Raw genomic sequence first — 15,723 nt, forward strand, 5'->3', positions numbered from 1 at the left:
TCATATTCCTGACTTGGTACAGGCATTCTCTAATGTAGAAAATGGTGGATTGAACCTGGTTTTATAGCTAGCTAAACCTCTCACTTGTATGACAGTCGCATCAAATTCCATTACATTGTCAGGCGATTATAGGTTTAGAGAAGAGGATTCGGTCACCAAAATGATAGCCGCGTTGTAACTATACTGTGTGACAACCTACAATCGAAAAGAACAAGTCAACGGCTGATATTTCTATACAAAGTGGTTGAGTGGTTGGTCCCAGCTATTAATCCTGACGATTTCCTTGTTAAAAGTAAACGTAAAAGGAAAATCAAGCCTAGAACATTTGACAATTTTGTAAGTGCCAATATAGTGACAAATTCAGTGAAGAACAATACGATGGCACTATCAACTATTCCTTACAACACTGATCTATATAAAAACTCTTTCTTTGTCAAGAGCATACTACACTGGAACCAACTGGAAGACCGTATTGTATGCGCAGATACAGTTGAGAGCTTCAAGGCTGCTCAACAACACCGCCAATAAAAATCTGGCAAAATACAATTAAAAGTTACACACTGACAGAAAGAACAATGAACGTAATTGTTCTAATACATTTATATTTACATATGTAATATAGAAATTAAGCACTTTTCACTCCGTCAATATATGGACCTGTTAGAGTTCTCGGTCAATATAATCTGAACAGGTCCACATATAACGTATTAACCTCGTCAAAAGTCCATAATTGATAAATATGACCCAAACGTTATATGGCCTAAATGTCTCAAAAGGCACAAAGGAACTTACTTTAAATAAATCTTATATAAACGGTAATAACTGTCTTTTCCTAGATTTAGATATTACGTACAGGTTTTCACGGGAAACTTTCAAGTCACTGTAATTAATAAATAAACTAATAAAACACTAATAAATGTAGTCAATGATCGACTACATTTATTCAGAAACCTATAATATGTAAAATTTTAATTACATTCGAAATTCAGACCTGTATCGACAAGCTTTAATATTGTGTCCATTTTTGCCCCAGCTGTTCAGGGTTGGACCTCTGCAGTTTATTTAGATTGTGATATTCCTTTGGTACCATCTTACAGTGTTAATATATCACAACTCGTTCGCAATGCCCGTGTTTGTTGTGGTGGTTTTGATTTTAACGAACGTAATATATGAACTCGTAAATAGGCTAGGGTTTTCGTTTCCACAAATTTATTAAAATCTTTACTAAATTCTTCCATAGATATTTAAGATTTGGTTTTAAAGTTTGGTTGTACCTATAGACTGAAACTGATTTCAAACTGGATAGTACACTGGTTCATTTTTACGGAGATGTTGTTTACCAAGCACGAAAGTTTAGAAACGATCCTGATAAGCTTGTCGATCCCGAAGTTTAAATAAACTTATTTTAAAAGGTTACCATATCAACACAATTAGATCTTTGAATATCGTTTTTATTTGAATTTATATTGATTTTGTTATCAGTAAATAGACCAATTTCGAGTTTGTCCGTCACCGGAAAATAACTCGTTAATTATGCTGTATGACGTCATTTACCAGATAGAGGGGATAGTCTCACTCTGTATCCCTGCACTATAACGTTCATCAAGCATCGAAGAGATCGACATTGTGCAGGATAAACTAGAAATGATGTTTGTTCTGTAGGTACTTAATCACAATTCCCTAACGGCAGCAGTGCTGAAAGACAATTATGATAATTCAATTTGCCGAATAATTCGTGCAATATAACGTTATAGTTTTCCAACCACTCGGAAATGCATCGAACTCGAAAGTTGTATATTAAGGGAATACGATACAGTAGCAGGGGCCGATAATAACGTATAATTAATATACATAAAAATGCAGGTTCATTGGCCTACAATCGGTCGATACCTAGAGTCTTGGCATTGCACAAGGACATGTTTTTCACTGACTGTTCATGACGTATTTGACAAAACCCATTGGATGTTGGATATGTACTGATTTTCTGATGATTTAGTCTTAGATTTATGATTTGTTTATTAGTTTTTAGTGGCTTTGAACAAGCTGTCAGTAATTAACTGCGAGAACTCTCAGATCTGATTTAAGATTCAAGTTAATTCCGGGCAAGATTTTTCAATTTAGATGTAATTATTTATATATTTTTTTTTATATCATATTATACTTGTCATTGAATTGTCTTTCAGAATCATTTTCAAGATTTTGCCCGGGCTTTGTATTTTTTGTGAATTTTAGTTCAAAGTTAAATTTGACTTCATCATTTATATACAAGGGGGAATTCCAGTCAACATGGTCAACTTTTTACCCTTTTTATGCTCCATTTATGAGCATTATGTTTTCTGGTCTGTGCGTCCGTCCGTTCGTCCGTCCGTTCGTCCGTCCATTCGTTCGTTCGTCCGTTTGTCCGTTCGTCTGTTCGTACGGTCCGTTCGTCCCGCTTCAGGTTAAATTGTTCGGTCGAGGTAGGTTTTGATGAAGTTGAAGTCCAATCAACTTGAAACTTGGTATACATGTTGATGTGATCTTTCTAATTTCAATGCCAAATTAGAGATTTCCCCCATTGTCACGGTCAACTAAACATTGAAAATGATAGTGCGGATGGGGCATCCGCGTGTACTGGGGTCACATTCTTGTTAAGTAATTTTTTTTATATTTTTCTTTATATCATGTTATTTGTCATGAAATTGTCTTTAAGAATCAATTTACAGATTTTGCCCGGGTTATATGCTATTTTGTGAAATTAAGTTTTAATATGTTTCAAAATGCCGGTGTTGCCAGAGTCACGCTAAAGAAAGACTTCCTGTCAACTTTTCGGTAAAAACGCATGATTAAATATATCTATTCTAATAGACTATTATATAAGCTTTCAAAGTCTGTTTTATTTATTAATTTATCTTAAGCGGTTCCAGAGATATTATAGTTATAATACAACCATTTTTCGCTTCCGCGTTTTTCACTTCCCCTCCCAAATTTTGACTTTGAAGAGTAAACTCATTGGCACTATTTGTCATTAGTTTAATTTTCAAAATGTTCTTATAAATAATAATCATATTATATAACTTTTATTTTTTTTTTTTAATTATGCAATTCCAGTATCAGAGAATATTGATCAAATCACAAGATAATTTCTAGATCGGGGTATTGTATTTATTTTAGAACATGTTTTTTTTGCATTGATTGACATCAGTCAAACGTTTTTAAAAACGAATTATTTTAACGGTCTGATAATAAACGTTTTGACACTGAGAAACACATTTTCATCACACGTTTTCTGTTGGACTTCTTATTAAAGACTTTCTTTTGGTCATGTCAGAACTAAAAAAGAAGAGTGAAAACCCAGAAAACATAACGCGAGGAAAACCTAAATCTGGCAGAGTTTGGAAAAATGTGCAAAACCAAAGGTATCAATTGATTTACAACTTGTTATGGATGTTTTATAATTTTTATTTGTTATTCCAAGGATTTGTATAGAAATCCTTGGTCATTTTGTTGGTTTTGAAGGGGCAGACACTAAAGCTAGCCCGAGACAGGTACCTAGACTACTAGTACTTTTGTGACGTGCTTGTAAATGTTCGTGGCGCAGTAGACTGAGGAGCTAGTAAATTTATTTGTCATTGAACATCAAGTACTTTCGGCAAAGTACAGTCCATACGCCGGTCATATCTGACAACTTTGTAGAATATTGTCTACACTGGTTCCACGATCTCTTTATTTACATACAGATACAGATACTGGAGGGTAAACTATATAGCTATAGCCTATATACTAAGTCAACTCGGCCTAAGATTACTCATCCCATAAAGTAAGAATGCACGACGTTACAAGATAACCCGTTTTGAAGTAAGGCCTAAAAAAAATAATGTTGTGTTTCCGATCACCCCCTTGAAATTTTGAAGGGACGGTAGGTAGGGATTTTTTTTTTTTTTTTTTTTTTTATAATATTATGAAATAAGCTTAAGTTATATAAAACTCAATTTCCAGTTACCAGACAAAAGTTTGGGATTTAATAGAAAGAGATTGATTACCCACTTTAAAAATCTCCCTGAGATAACTTTTAGTTTACCCCTTTTAAAATCCCCCTGAAATAACTTTTAGTTTACCCCCTTTTAAAATACCCCTGAAAAAAAGTCCAAACCTAAAAAAAAATTAGGCAGCACTTCCCCTAGCTACAAATGTATAGGAAATTAGCTTTTTAAACCCAATTCCCCTATTTCAGGACCAAAAGTTTGGAATTGTCAGAGAAAGAAATTGAGAAGATGTGGGGCAGATTCATTTATAGGAACATGAACCAAACATCATCCCAAACCTACAGATAGACAAATATATTATATACACTGTTCCCTGGCAGGACACTTTCTTTTGGCAAAGCATCTGTGGCTTTTCATCAGAATGTCTAAAGCGTTGATTGGCTGACCAGTTTCAGATGGATTAATATCAGGTTCATTTTGAAGAAGGGTCTGGCATGAAAATTTGATAAATTTAATTCCAAAAGATTGCATTGTTCCAACAGTTGTGTTATTGTCATCAATCTTGGTCCAGTCATTTTTGCCGGTGGCCGAGCACAAAATTTGTGTTGTGTATTTTTTTTCATCGATGTTAGACATTGGATGAATTTCATTGCTAATGTCAAAAAAGGTGTTACCTTCTGTAAAATTTAGAAATATTTTTTCCTCCGCGAAATGGTCACACTTTCCGCCTTGAACATTGAATAGGACGCGTTGTGATGCCATGTTCAAACACTGACAAACGAAAATAACTACTGCGCATGCTCCCGCATATATAATTAGCCAAGAAGATTCCACTTTCCAGCAATTCCATTCTAAAAATAAGCCTCAAGTTTAAAATTAGCGTTGTTTTCTTTTGGGGCGATAAAAAGATCGAGGGACTTAGAATTTTTTATTTTCTTTCAGAAAAAACGGTCGGTAGGTATACAAATTATTTTTTTACCCACATCAGCTTTAAAAACTTTTGAGTCGGGGGTCTGAAGGACGGTCGGTCGGGTGACCGGAAACACAACATTTTTTTTTTAGGCCTAAATATAAATTAGACTGTATACACAATTTTTACATTTCGGTTTTATTGTATTTTATTATTAATCAAACATGCGGCGTGGTTAAACATGTTTATGAGATCTCAACCCTCCCCTATACCTAGCCAATGTAGAAAAGTAAATGCATAACAATATGTACATTAATATTCAGTTCAAGAGAACTAAAGTTTTTGTGATAGTTGTATCATGGAAGTATTATATTGACAGGAACTCCAACGAAAAATTAGCACATTCCCATACCACTGATTTCTTTAAGAAAATAAAAGGTTCCGACTCAGTTTGTCAAGTATGTGATAACTCCTTTGTGGGGTATCTGTGATGCCGCCTTTGCCTGTTCTTTTAACTGAAGCTGGTCTTATTACATGATTTGTCTTATCTACCTACCAATGTAAATAAACACGGAAACTCCCGTGGTTATTTGTGAATCGCCACATGAATAACAACACCTGTTTCCGTTCAATAAATGAAGAACAACGCTGAAAAGATCGAAAAAATTGGTCCATATTTAACAGAATGACATAAGAAAATTAACTGCATTCGGAAAGAGGGCAAGCTTATTTTTAGTTTTGTTGAGAATGTTTTAATCATTGGAACTTGGAAATCGGGAAATATCCGGTTATGAAAATTACATGATTCTGAAGTAAGAGTGTTTGCAGAAAATAATGTGATGCCCTTGTAGTGTGCCAGATGGTGCCAGATAACTCAAATTTTAAGTCAAAGACAGTAAACTTTTATCGAGTGTTACACAAATATTTATGGTTTTCTCTATCGTAAAATGTTATTAACTTATTTATCAAATATGTTCAAGGCCGTAACTACCCTTGAGGCAAGTGAGGCAATTGCCTCACTAAAATTTCGACACTGATTATTTATTTTATACACATATATCATGAAATATAATAGTCTTTTGTTGTTCTGCCTCAACCTTAATTTCTATAACTTGTCATCATTCCTTTTAAACTATTCTTCCTGGATATAACCCAGCATCTCAAGGGGTGATGTTTCTCGATTACATTAACCTTATAACGATAATCATCATGGATCTTTAGTTAAAAACAGGCTCTTGCAGAAAAAAGAAAAGCGACACTAATGTAAAGAAGGAATAATTCTAGTAAACTAGTTTTTTTGTGAACAGAGTCTGAGTATTGCATATAACTTCATTAGGATAAGTAGACTGACAAATCAAGTACTGGTCTTCGGAAGGGGGCATTCCTGTCTGCGTATTCATTTCACGAACTTTAATCTTTCTCTTTACAGATAAATAAAATATAAATAATATGAAACATGAATGCATGCATGGATTAGCTTTTATCCATGTTTCTTTAACCTTAAAATTTGAAAGAACATTCCATATTCCAATTTGATATTATTGAGGAATGGTAAAACCTTTAACACAGGATTTTGTCTTTACTTATTCGGGACTACGGAATTTCGTTTCTTTATATTCGGGGTTTCGGAATGGGACACCCCCAACCCCTAACCCCTAAATTTATAGATTCTGGAACTAAAATACCACCAACTATTTCCAGAAATAATTTGAAATTACGGAACTACATGTAAACGTCAAAAACTCCATTCCAATTCCGATGTACCCATATCATATATACTAACTCTATAGATAGAATCATATACATGTATCTTATCTCATTCTATCCCTAGTTTGTCTACTCTTTGTCAGCATAAAAGCGAGTTTAATATTTTGTAACTGCGACTGTATGATGGTGCTTACAGGAAAGCTTAATTCCCTTTTGCAAACAAAACTGTTACTACCGATGCTGCTACCGAATTGCTGATAGAGAAGGAATTGGAAGAAGACATTGATCATTTTGTTGATGATAATGTGCTACCTTTAGAAATACAGACTGCCCTGAAACGACTGAAATCTTTGAAAAGAGCATGCATGAGTGGCGAGAGATTGTGCGGTCTTGCCATGCTCAATGTTCATCGCGATAAGGATATCAGCAGACAAAATTATGATTCTGAAACGATTTTACTGAACCGGCCATAGAAAAATTTGGCAAACTCTACTGAATCGATGTTTGTTCTATGTTCTGGCAGCAGACTCAAATCAGTGATATTTATCTTACTTATAAATTTAAATAAAGTTGTTAAAAATTTGGTGTTAGTAATTAGTAGTCTTAAAATATGAAAAATTTATATAAAAAGTGTCCAAATTCAAAACATTATCAAACTCTCGAAAAATGCCTAGAATGCAGGATTTTGCACCATTCATTTCATACCCTCCAAAACAAATTTTCGCCTCGCTTCGCTCGGCTCAATTATTTTGCCTCACTAAAATAAGATGCCTAGTTACGGCCTTGATGTTTTAAAGACTAAAAGAGGCATGTGATGACCTTTACATAGCAATATCAGGTTACGAGACATGCAGATGAATTGTTACCCCTTTTATGATAATTCCAAAGTTGTAAACAACCTTAAGGAGGCTCGCGGGTACAAAAAATTCAGTAAAAAATGAAATATTTGATTTTACATTACAAATTTTATTTATTACATTATTAGTTATTACTTTATAATATGGTACAAAAATCACCCAGACAAATCGATTTGGTTTGGCCACAGATGACTTTAAAACTGTTTATATCATTGAAAAAACTTTAAATTATCTCCCTTTGGTGCAAAAATATCATTTTTTGACGTTTAAATTGAAATATCTTTTTTAACTCATCGGTGAGCTATATTTTTTATTATTGTTTTGAAACAAGCTGTACATAAACTAAATAATTGTAAAATTTAAGCGATTTCTGTAATTTAGTTCTTTTTTTATTTCGATATTACCAATATTTCTCCTATTAGTTCAACAGAAAAAGTCGGAGTGGCTATTTGTCCGGCTAGCCGGACGAATAGTGCTAGGGCTATTTGTCCGGCCATTGCAATGCGCATGTCAATTGATGTCCGTACGGAAGTGCGTGTAATATTATCTTCAGCAGCACCAGGGGGTCACGTGTAATCCGATCACTGATTTTCAATTTTCAGATCATGGCTGAAACGGCGATATCAATATTTTTAATAAATTTTCCAGTTTTCGGAATTTGACCAGGGAATACGATAGTATGAACTTCAAAGAATGATATTATTTTATAATAGGGACTCAAAAATAATAGAAATCATAAGGAAAAGGGGATATAAAAAGTAATTGCTCGGAGAACTATAATTTTACCAAACTATTCGACTCGCTATAGCTGTATACTAGTAAATGGTGGAAAAGATTATCAAAGCAAGAGTAATTGAGATAGGCCTTTACAAAGGCATGCCTAACTTAATAAAATTTAATTATATTCCGAAAATGAATCTTGCAAGTAGCCATCGAACTCAGTGGAAGGGAATGACACGGCTTTTTTGAAGTGGGATATAGGTGAGAAGGGGGGGAGGGGGGGGGGGGGGGGTACAACAAGTGGGGACGTGGGATAATGGATAATAAAAAGTGGGGATATGAAATATAAGGGACAAATAAAATTGGCATCTCGGGGGGGAAAGAAATGAGGGATTTGGGAAAAGGAGCACCCCGTGTTACCCTGACCCCCTCACGTAAATAAGATAAAATCCCACCTGGAATTTCTTAATAAGATTTTTACAGTGTTGTTTACTTTTTTGGGGGGGGGCCGGGGGGGGGGGGGGGGTGGACCTTATAGAAAAATATCCCACCTCTCACACAAAATATGGATAACTTTATGTTTTGGGGGTCCATAACTCTGACAGCTTCAGACATTATAATTTTGTACCTTTTTCAACTTGACCAAATCCTTACGTTAACTTAAAATGTATGAGTCAATCACGACCCAAGTTTGTTTTACAAGTAATTGCTTCCCTCTTCCTACAATGTGAAGCCATAGATAAAGAAATAAATATGGAATATATATGATTTTTTTTTCTAATTATACGTTGTCCACATTGGACTATATATATATATAAAGAAAACAACAATTTCAATTACCAGTAACAAGATTGGGGCATGACAATTTAAGATTTACAAAACATTGCTTTTTAGATGTCCATACTGTATGATTTGCGACCCCCTGGTGCTGCTGAAGATAATATTTCACGCACACTGTATTGGCCGGACAAATAGTCCTGGTACTATTCGTCCGGCTAGCCGGACAAATAGCAACTGCCTTAAAACTTTTCCGTCTACTTTACATGAGAATTTTATGATTTTCAAGCCTAACATGTATATAAAAGTTACATGTACGTGTGTCTAGCCAACGGCTCTCTCATGAATAAAAAATCTTACTATTTTAAAATTGATTGCAAATTAAACTGAAATGTTTATGGCTTGTGAGTATTTTACTCTTCAGTTTTTTTTGTTTTTTAGTTTTTTTATTTGGTGAAAACAGTCGCCGGGATTTCGTTTCTTTTCTTTTTATTTGTTTTTAAGCAGCAAAACCCGTAAAAACTGACATATTTGTCATTCGCATGGTCGGTAAATGTCATTTCCTTGACAATTAAGTACACATCCAGTTATTTCAGTATGTTTTGTATTTACGATCATTCACAAGGTTCCAAAAATTTGATCGGAACCCATGCATCTATAAGACATGTTGAGTTAATTAACAGATACATGTACTTAACGATTTTGCGGCATCGCACTATAAACGTTTGAAGTCCGCTTGATGAGTTCCTGTCAATATAATACTTCCATGGTTGTTTTAAAGCTTTATATTTTCTTTGTTTTCAATAGATTTTCAGATATTAAACAAGTGAAATCTTTCAAGTCTTCATGGTCAGATAAAATGAAGAAGAAAGCAGAGAAAAAGTCAGTAATGGATTTTGAAAAACGTTTGAAAGATGAGAAAAACAGAGAAAAGGAGGTTTGTTCTTTTATCTTTTACACAACCTTACATAAGTCATTGTAAGTCATGTAAGTGAGTGCTTGTAAAAAATAATATGTCCATGAATTATTGTATATACTTATTCCTCTGTTTTTGTGGGTACAAATATCTGTGGAATAAAAATTATATTTTCATTTACAAATGTACTATATATAATTCATTGCATGGTACATGAGAATGAAAAATGGTGTACTTAATTTAGAATAAGCTCACATAATCTAAACATTAAAAAGGGAAGATATAGTAACTGAGATGTTAGTGATATATATAAAGATACATGGGTATCACCAGCCCAGTAGTCAACACTTTGGTGTTGACATGAATATCAATAATGTGGTCATTTTTGTCGAGCCTTCGTCTTTAGTCGAAAAAGCGAGACTAAGCAATCCTACATTCTGCGTCGTCGGTTTCGGCGGCGGCGGAGTCCACAAATATTCACTCTGTGGTTAAAGTTTTTGAAATTGGAATAATTTTCTCAAACGATTTCTACCAAACTTGGACTGAAGCTTGTTTATGATCAAAAGATAGTATCCAGAAGTAAATTTTGTAAAAATAAAATTCCATTTTTTCCGTATTTTGCTTATAAATGGACTTAGTTTTTCTGCCGGGAAATATTACATTCACTCTGTGGTTAAAGTTTTTAAAATTTTAATAACTTTCTTAAACTATCCTCGGTTGGTACCAAACTTGGAAGGAAGCTTGTTTATGATCAAAAGCTAGTATCTAGAAGGAAATTTTGTTTTCTTCTAGTTAACATTACATTCAGTGTGCAGTTAATTTTTTTAAACATTTATTACATAAACTATCCTGGATTTTTACCAAACTTGGACAGAAGCTTCTTACAATCAAAAGATAGTATCAACAGGAATATTTTATTGATTTGTTTCCTCATTTTTGTTGCGCTTGCGATAAACAGAAAGAGTAGGCGAGACACTGGGTTCCGCGGAACCCTTACAAATTTTTATAAATTTCCTGTTTACAAAACTTTGAATTTTTGAAAAAAACTAAGAATTTTCTTATCCCAGGCATAGATTACTTTAGCCGTATTTGGCCCAACTTTTGTGAATTTTCGGTTCTCAATGCTCCAAATTTGTACTTGTTTGGCTTTATAAATATTTTGATATGAGCGTCACTGATGAGTCTTATGAAGATGAAATGCGCGTCTGGCGTACTGAATTATAATCCTGGTGCCTTTGATTATAAACTATTGATGGGGCAAAATATTTGACCTTGTATCGTATGGAAAAACACCAAGGAGTCTGAATATCTGACACAAATTCCAAAACCTCACCTAATCCTTAAGAGCTGTCCCTTTTATAGTATATCTATTATTGTATTAAATCAGTTAATTAGTGTATATATGTTTAATGATTTAATCAAGTAAATAATTGAACATGTTGAACATGTTCAATCAAAGTTTTCCCCGTGTTACTGATAAAGTTACAAAAACTTTACTCTTTTTTTTCGACATCAATAATTAGACCTGTTCATATGTGTTTTGTTCACATACATTTGTGTTATTGGGTTTTTGTCTGTTTAAATCTGCCCCTGCGATATGTGTTTTCTTTCTCATTTATATACAAGCAGAATTAGATGTAAAATTTGTTTATTATTTTGTTTTAATAGGACAGAAGACAGAGAAAAGTAGAGAAAGAGAAGAGAAGAGTAGAAAATCAGAGGAAATCAGAAATTGTTCAACCGGTATATTATTTTGTTACAATTGTCCAGCTGATCAGTTATTATTAATATTTCCAATGGTAAATTAAAGTAAGATGTACTATCAAGTATTTTTGCTTAAATAGGGCCCCTTATGGGGGTGTATATGCCGATATAATCAAAATACCCATGAAGAGGCTCTTAGATTGACATCCAAGATTGTTTATACCCTGCTTTGAAGGTGTTGTGATGGAATTTTGCAAGGACCAGTAGCCCATGGTCCCTATTATTTGAACTTGGCTACATACTAGAAAAATTTATTGCAAGGTTTTTATACTTTTTTTTTCAGATAAAAAATACAGCAAAAATCAAGAGAATGAAAAAGAAACAGCTGAGACTTTTAGAAAAGAGGTGATGAAAATAAAGACAATGAACAGAGAGAATTTTATAACTGTTAAATAACAGAAATATGGCTTCAGGGCCCTGTAACTGTCATTACTGAACTGTACTGGTTTATTAAACCTAATTAAAGGCCCTATCAACTTTTTTCTTTGTTTTGAATTATTGTTTATTCATTGATTTTGATGGGTACAGACTTAGATGGAGGCAGTGTGTATTTTCATGCATAGGCGGATCCTTTCGATGGAAAATTTTGGTTGATTATATAGGGAATCATTGAAGCATGACTGGAGCGGGCCCCGCTTAGGTCAGTCAGTGGGCCCCCTTAGGAAAAGTTTTGGATCCGCCACTGTCTTGGATATATAATTAAGTGGATTTTCTCTGATACCAATTTGCCATTGAAGGCCAATGTTGGTCTGGATCACCTTCTTAATCATAGGCGGATCCAGCAGGGGCCCCTTTCATGGGGGAAAATTTGGTTGATTATATAGGTAATCACTGAAGCATGACTGGACTGTGCCCCCTGAGGCATAAGGACAGTTAGGGGGCTCCTTTTATGAAAAGTTCTGGATCCGCCACTGTTCATTACAATAAATAGAAATATTTTTGGACCATATTTTATAGTTCCCCAATAAAGTCTTCACTTTTATAACCAACATAACTTTTCTGTTCATAATTGGTAACTTTCCTACCACTAATTGCAGTCTGCACCGTTAGCCACTAGTCGGATGCCCCAGACTAGTAAATATTGATTTGGACTAGTGAAAAATTTCAAAATTTTATATAGTCATATAGGGACAATTCTTGTTATTAAGTGTCCGGACTAGTAGTTTTTGACACAGACTGTAATTGTCTGTTGTGACTCCCTCTTGGGATGTCAATATACAATATATGAGATTAGGTTAGTATAATGTGGTATGTCAATGATATTTGGTTTATAGTTGCCTAAGCATTGGAACATCTCGTTTATATAGAGATTGTTTGGGCTCTCCATCTCAGTCATGGTCCCTTGACTTAATTTTTGCCAAGTTTACATGTATTAGTTTGTGATAGGTCAGTTTAAGGGGAAACCATTACTCATAGATGATTGTTATTTTGAATGCATATATATGCATTAGAAGATCTATTTTACATTAAGATACTATTAAACCAAGTCCCCTCAGTCATGGTTTATTGTCTTTGAATGTTTTGCATTATTTACAAATCAAATCAAATATTTTATTATTCCAATAAAGGTCCCACAGGGGCATTTACAAGTATGATAATATAAGCAACAAACATGAGACATTGTACAGTATATAATGTGACAGATATTATAATAGACAAATGACTAGATGTGTCAGAAAAACACGAATGGACTGGTCACAAAAGTTTCAACAACACACGTCGAGACAAAACATGATGGTAGTCTCACATTGGCTCAAAATCTGAAGGCATGTAGGAAAAAAGTCTGTATAACTGATTTTTAACAATTTTCAAAGTCTTAAACTCTCAATTTCGACAAAAATCAGCAGAGCGGAACTAAACTTAAACTTGACCTGTAACTTATCATGGTTAATTGACATACCAAAAATCAGCCCAATATCTGAAGGCGTTTAGAAAAAAAAATCTGTATAATGGTTTGTTGTTAAATGACGAAATGAGGGAATGACAGAATGGCGGAATGATGGATAACTTTGTTGCAGGCCATAAAAATACCAGAAGAACAAAAATACATTAAAAGTGTTCTTGAGTAGTAGGCAATAGGCAATAACAGCAATCCTCCCCGTGTCAGTAGCAGATGAACAAAATAAACAAATGTTTATTTTTTTATAACAACAGCTGCTAATTATTCGTCGTCCGAAGACATTTGGTTTCCAGACAATAACTTTAGTAAAAGTTAATAGAATTCTATGAAATTTAAATACAAGGTTTATAGCCACGAAAGGAAAAGTGGAATTGATTTTGGGGGTTATGGTCCCAATAGTTCAGGAATTAGGCCCAAAAAGGGGCCCAAATAAGCATTTTTCTAGTTTCCAGACAACAACTGGTGGAAATTTGTATTGATCTCTCTGAAATTATACCGCAAAGGAATGGTTAGGATTGGGGATTATGGCTCAAACCGTTTAGGAATTAGGACAAAAAGGGGGAAAACAAGGGTTTCACGGTTTTTGGACAATTACTTAAGTACAATGTTGTGTTTGAATTACCTCCCTTGCACTGCTTATAAATTATGTTTAAAGAAATGTTGTATTGTCTGCAGGTGATAAGCTGTCAAATTATTTTTAGAACTTACTGTTTTAAAAATGCTGATTAAGGTATATTATATCATTTTCTAAAATAAAAAAAAATATAATTAGGTGGAACATTTTATTCCTTCGAGATTTAAGAATTTTAAAATTTGCAAAAAGAGAATGGGGGGGGGGGGGGGGGGGTCAATTCGCGACAGCATGGTGTATTGCATAAAAGCAAAATATTGAATATAATTCAAATCATATAACCAATTCAGAGTTCTTTGATTACAGTTATTCTGTGTCAGAAACCTATTATGCGTGAATATTGTGTCCATTTTTGACCCATTCAGGGTTGGAACTCTGGTGTCGTATCCAGCTGCGCTCTTTGAACCAATTTATTATGGTTCTTCTTCTGTTGTACTATTACTCCTCTGTCATATGTTAGGGGAAGGATTGGGATCCGGCGAAAATGTTTAACCCCGTCACAATATTGTATGTGCCGGAGCCTATACACTTCAGTGGTTGTCGTTTGTTGATGTGTTATATACTCGTTTTTCGTTCATTTTTTGTTCATAAATTAGGCCGTAAGTTTTATGTTTGAATTGTTTTACATTTGCTATTTCGGGACCTTTTATAGCTGATTGCGGTGTGGGATTTGCTCGTTGTTGAAGGCCGTACGGTGATTTCTGTGCCATTTGGTCACTTGTGGAAAGTTGTCTCATTGGCAATTAAACCACATCTTCTTTTTTAGCTCACCTGTCCCGAAGGGACAAGTGAGCTTATGCCATCACTTGGCGTCCGTCGTCTGTCGTCGTCGTAAACTATTTCAAGAATCTTCTCCTCTGAAACTACTGGTCCAAATACTTTCAAACTTCAACTGAATGTTCCTTAGGGTATCTAATTTATAAATTGTATCTGAAGTTTTGATCTATCAACAAACATGGTCGCCATTGCTAAAAATAGAACATAGGGGTCAAGTGCAGTTTTTGGCTTGTAACTCAAAAACCAAAGCATTTAGAGCAAATCTGACATGGGGTAATATTGTTTATCAGGTCAAGATCTATCTGCCCTGAAATTTTCAGATGTATCAGACAACCCGTTGTTGGGTTGCTGCCCCTGAATTGGTAATTTTAAGGAAATTTTGCTGTTTTTGGTTATTATCTTGTATATTATTATAGATAGAGATAAACTGTAAACAGGAATAATGTTCAGCAAAGTAAGATTTACAAATAAGTCAACATGACGGAAATTGTCAGTTGACCCCTTTAGGAGTTATTGCCCTTTATAGTCAATTTTTAACCATTTTTCGTAAATCTTAGTAATCTTTTACAAAAATCTTCTCCTCTGAAACTACTGGGCCAAATACTTCCAAACTTTAATTGAATGTTCCTTAGGGTATCTAGTTTGTAAATTGTATCCGAAGTTATGATCTATCAACAAACATGGTCGCCATTGCTAAAAATAGAACATAGGGGTCAAATGCAGTTTTTGGCTTATAACTCAAAAACCAAAGCATTTAGAGCAAATCTGACGGGGTAATATTGTTTATCAGGTCAAGATC

The 15,723-nt window shown here is 34.2% G+C and overlaps 1 protein-coding gene across 1 annotated transcript; it reads left to right on the forward strand.

Moving 5' to 3' along the window:
• The first annotated feature begins 3,212 nt into the window (after nucleotides 1–3,212).
• On the forward strand, nucleotides 3,213–12,096 carry LOC139526053 (coiled-coil domain-containing protein 86-like). The gene is made up of 4 exons (XM_071321216.1): nucleotides 3,213–3,398; nucleotides 9,744–9,873; nucleotides 11,521–11,595; nucleotides 11,900–12,096. The coding sequence occupies exons 1-4, from the start codon at nucleotides 3,304–3,306 to the stop codon at nucleotides 11,963–11,965; spliced, it is 366 nt and encodes a 121-aa protein (XP_071177317.1). The 5' UTR covers nucleotides 3,213–3,303; the 3' UTR covers nucleotides 11,966–12,096.
• Nucleotides 12,097–15,723: the final 3,627 nt, after the last annotated feature.

Source organism: Mytilus edulis, chromosome 6 (genome assembly GCF_963676685.1).
Source record: "Mytilus edulis chromosome 6, xbMytEdul2.2, whole genome shotgun sequence".
In the NCBI taxonomy this organism is placed as follows: Eukaryota; Metazoa; Mollusca; class Bivalvia; order Mytilida; family Mytilidae; genus Mytilus; species Mytilus edulis.

What these genes read in the sequence shown, in the direction of transcription:
- LOC139526053 (XM_071321216.1), top strand. Translation starts at nt 3,304, where the DNA reads ATGTCAGAACTAAAAAAGAAGAGTGAAAACCCAGAAAACATAACGCGA. An exon ending in AAAAATGTGCAAAACCAAAG is followed by an intron (nt 3,399 to 9,743) that starts GTATCAATTGAT and finishes TGTTTTCAATAG; the next exon opens with ATTTTCAGATATTAAACAAG. An exon ending in AGAAAAACAGAGAAAAGGAG is followed by an intron (nt 9,874 to 11,520) that starts GTTTGTTCTTTT and finishes TTGTTTTAATAG; the next exon opens with GACAGAAGACAGAGAAAAGT.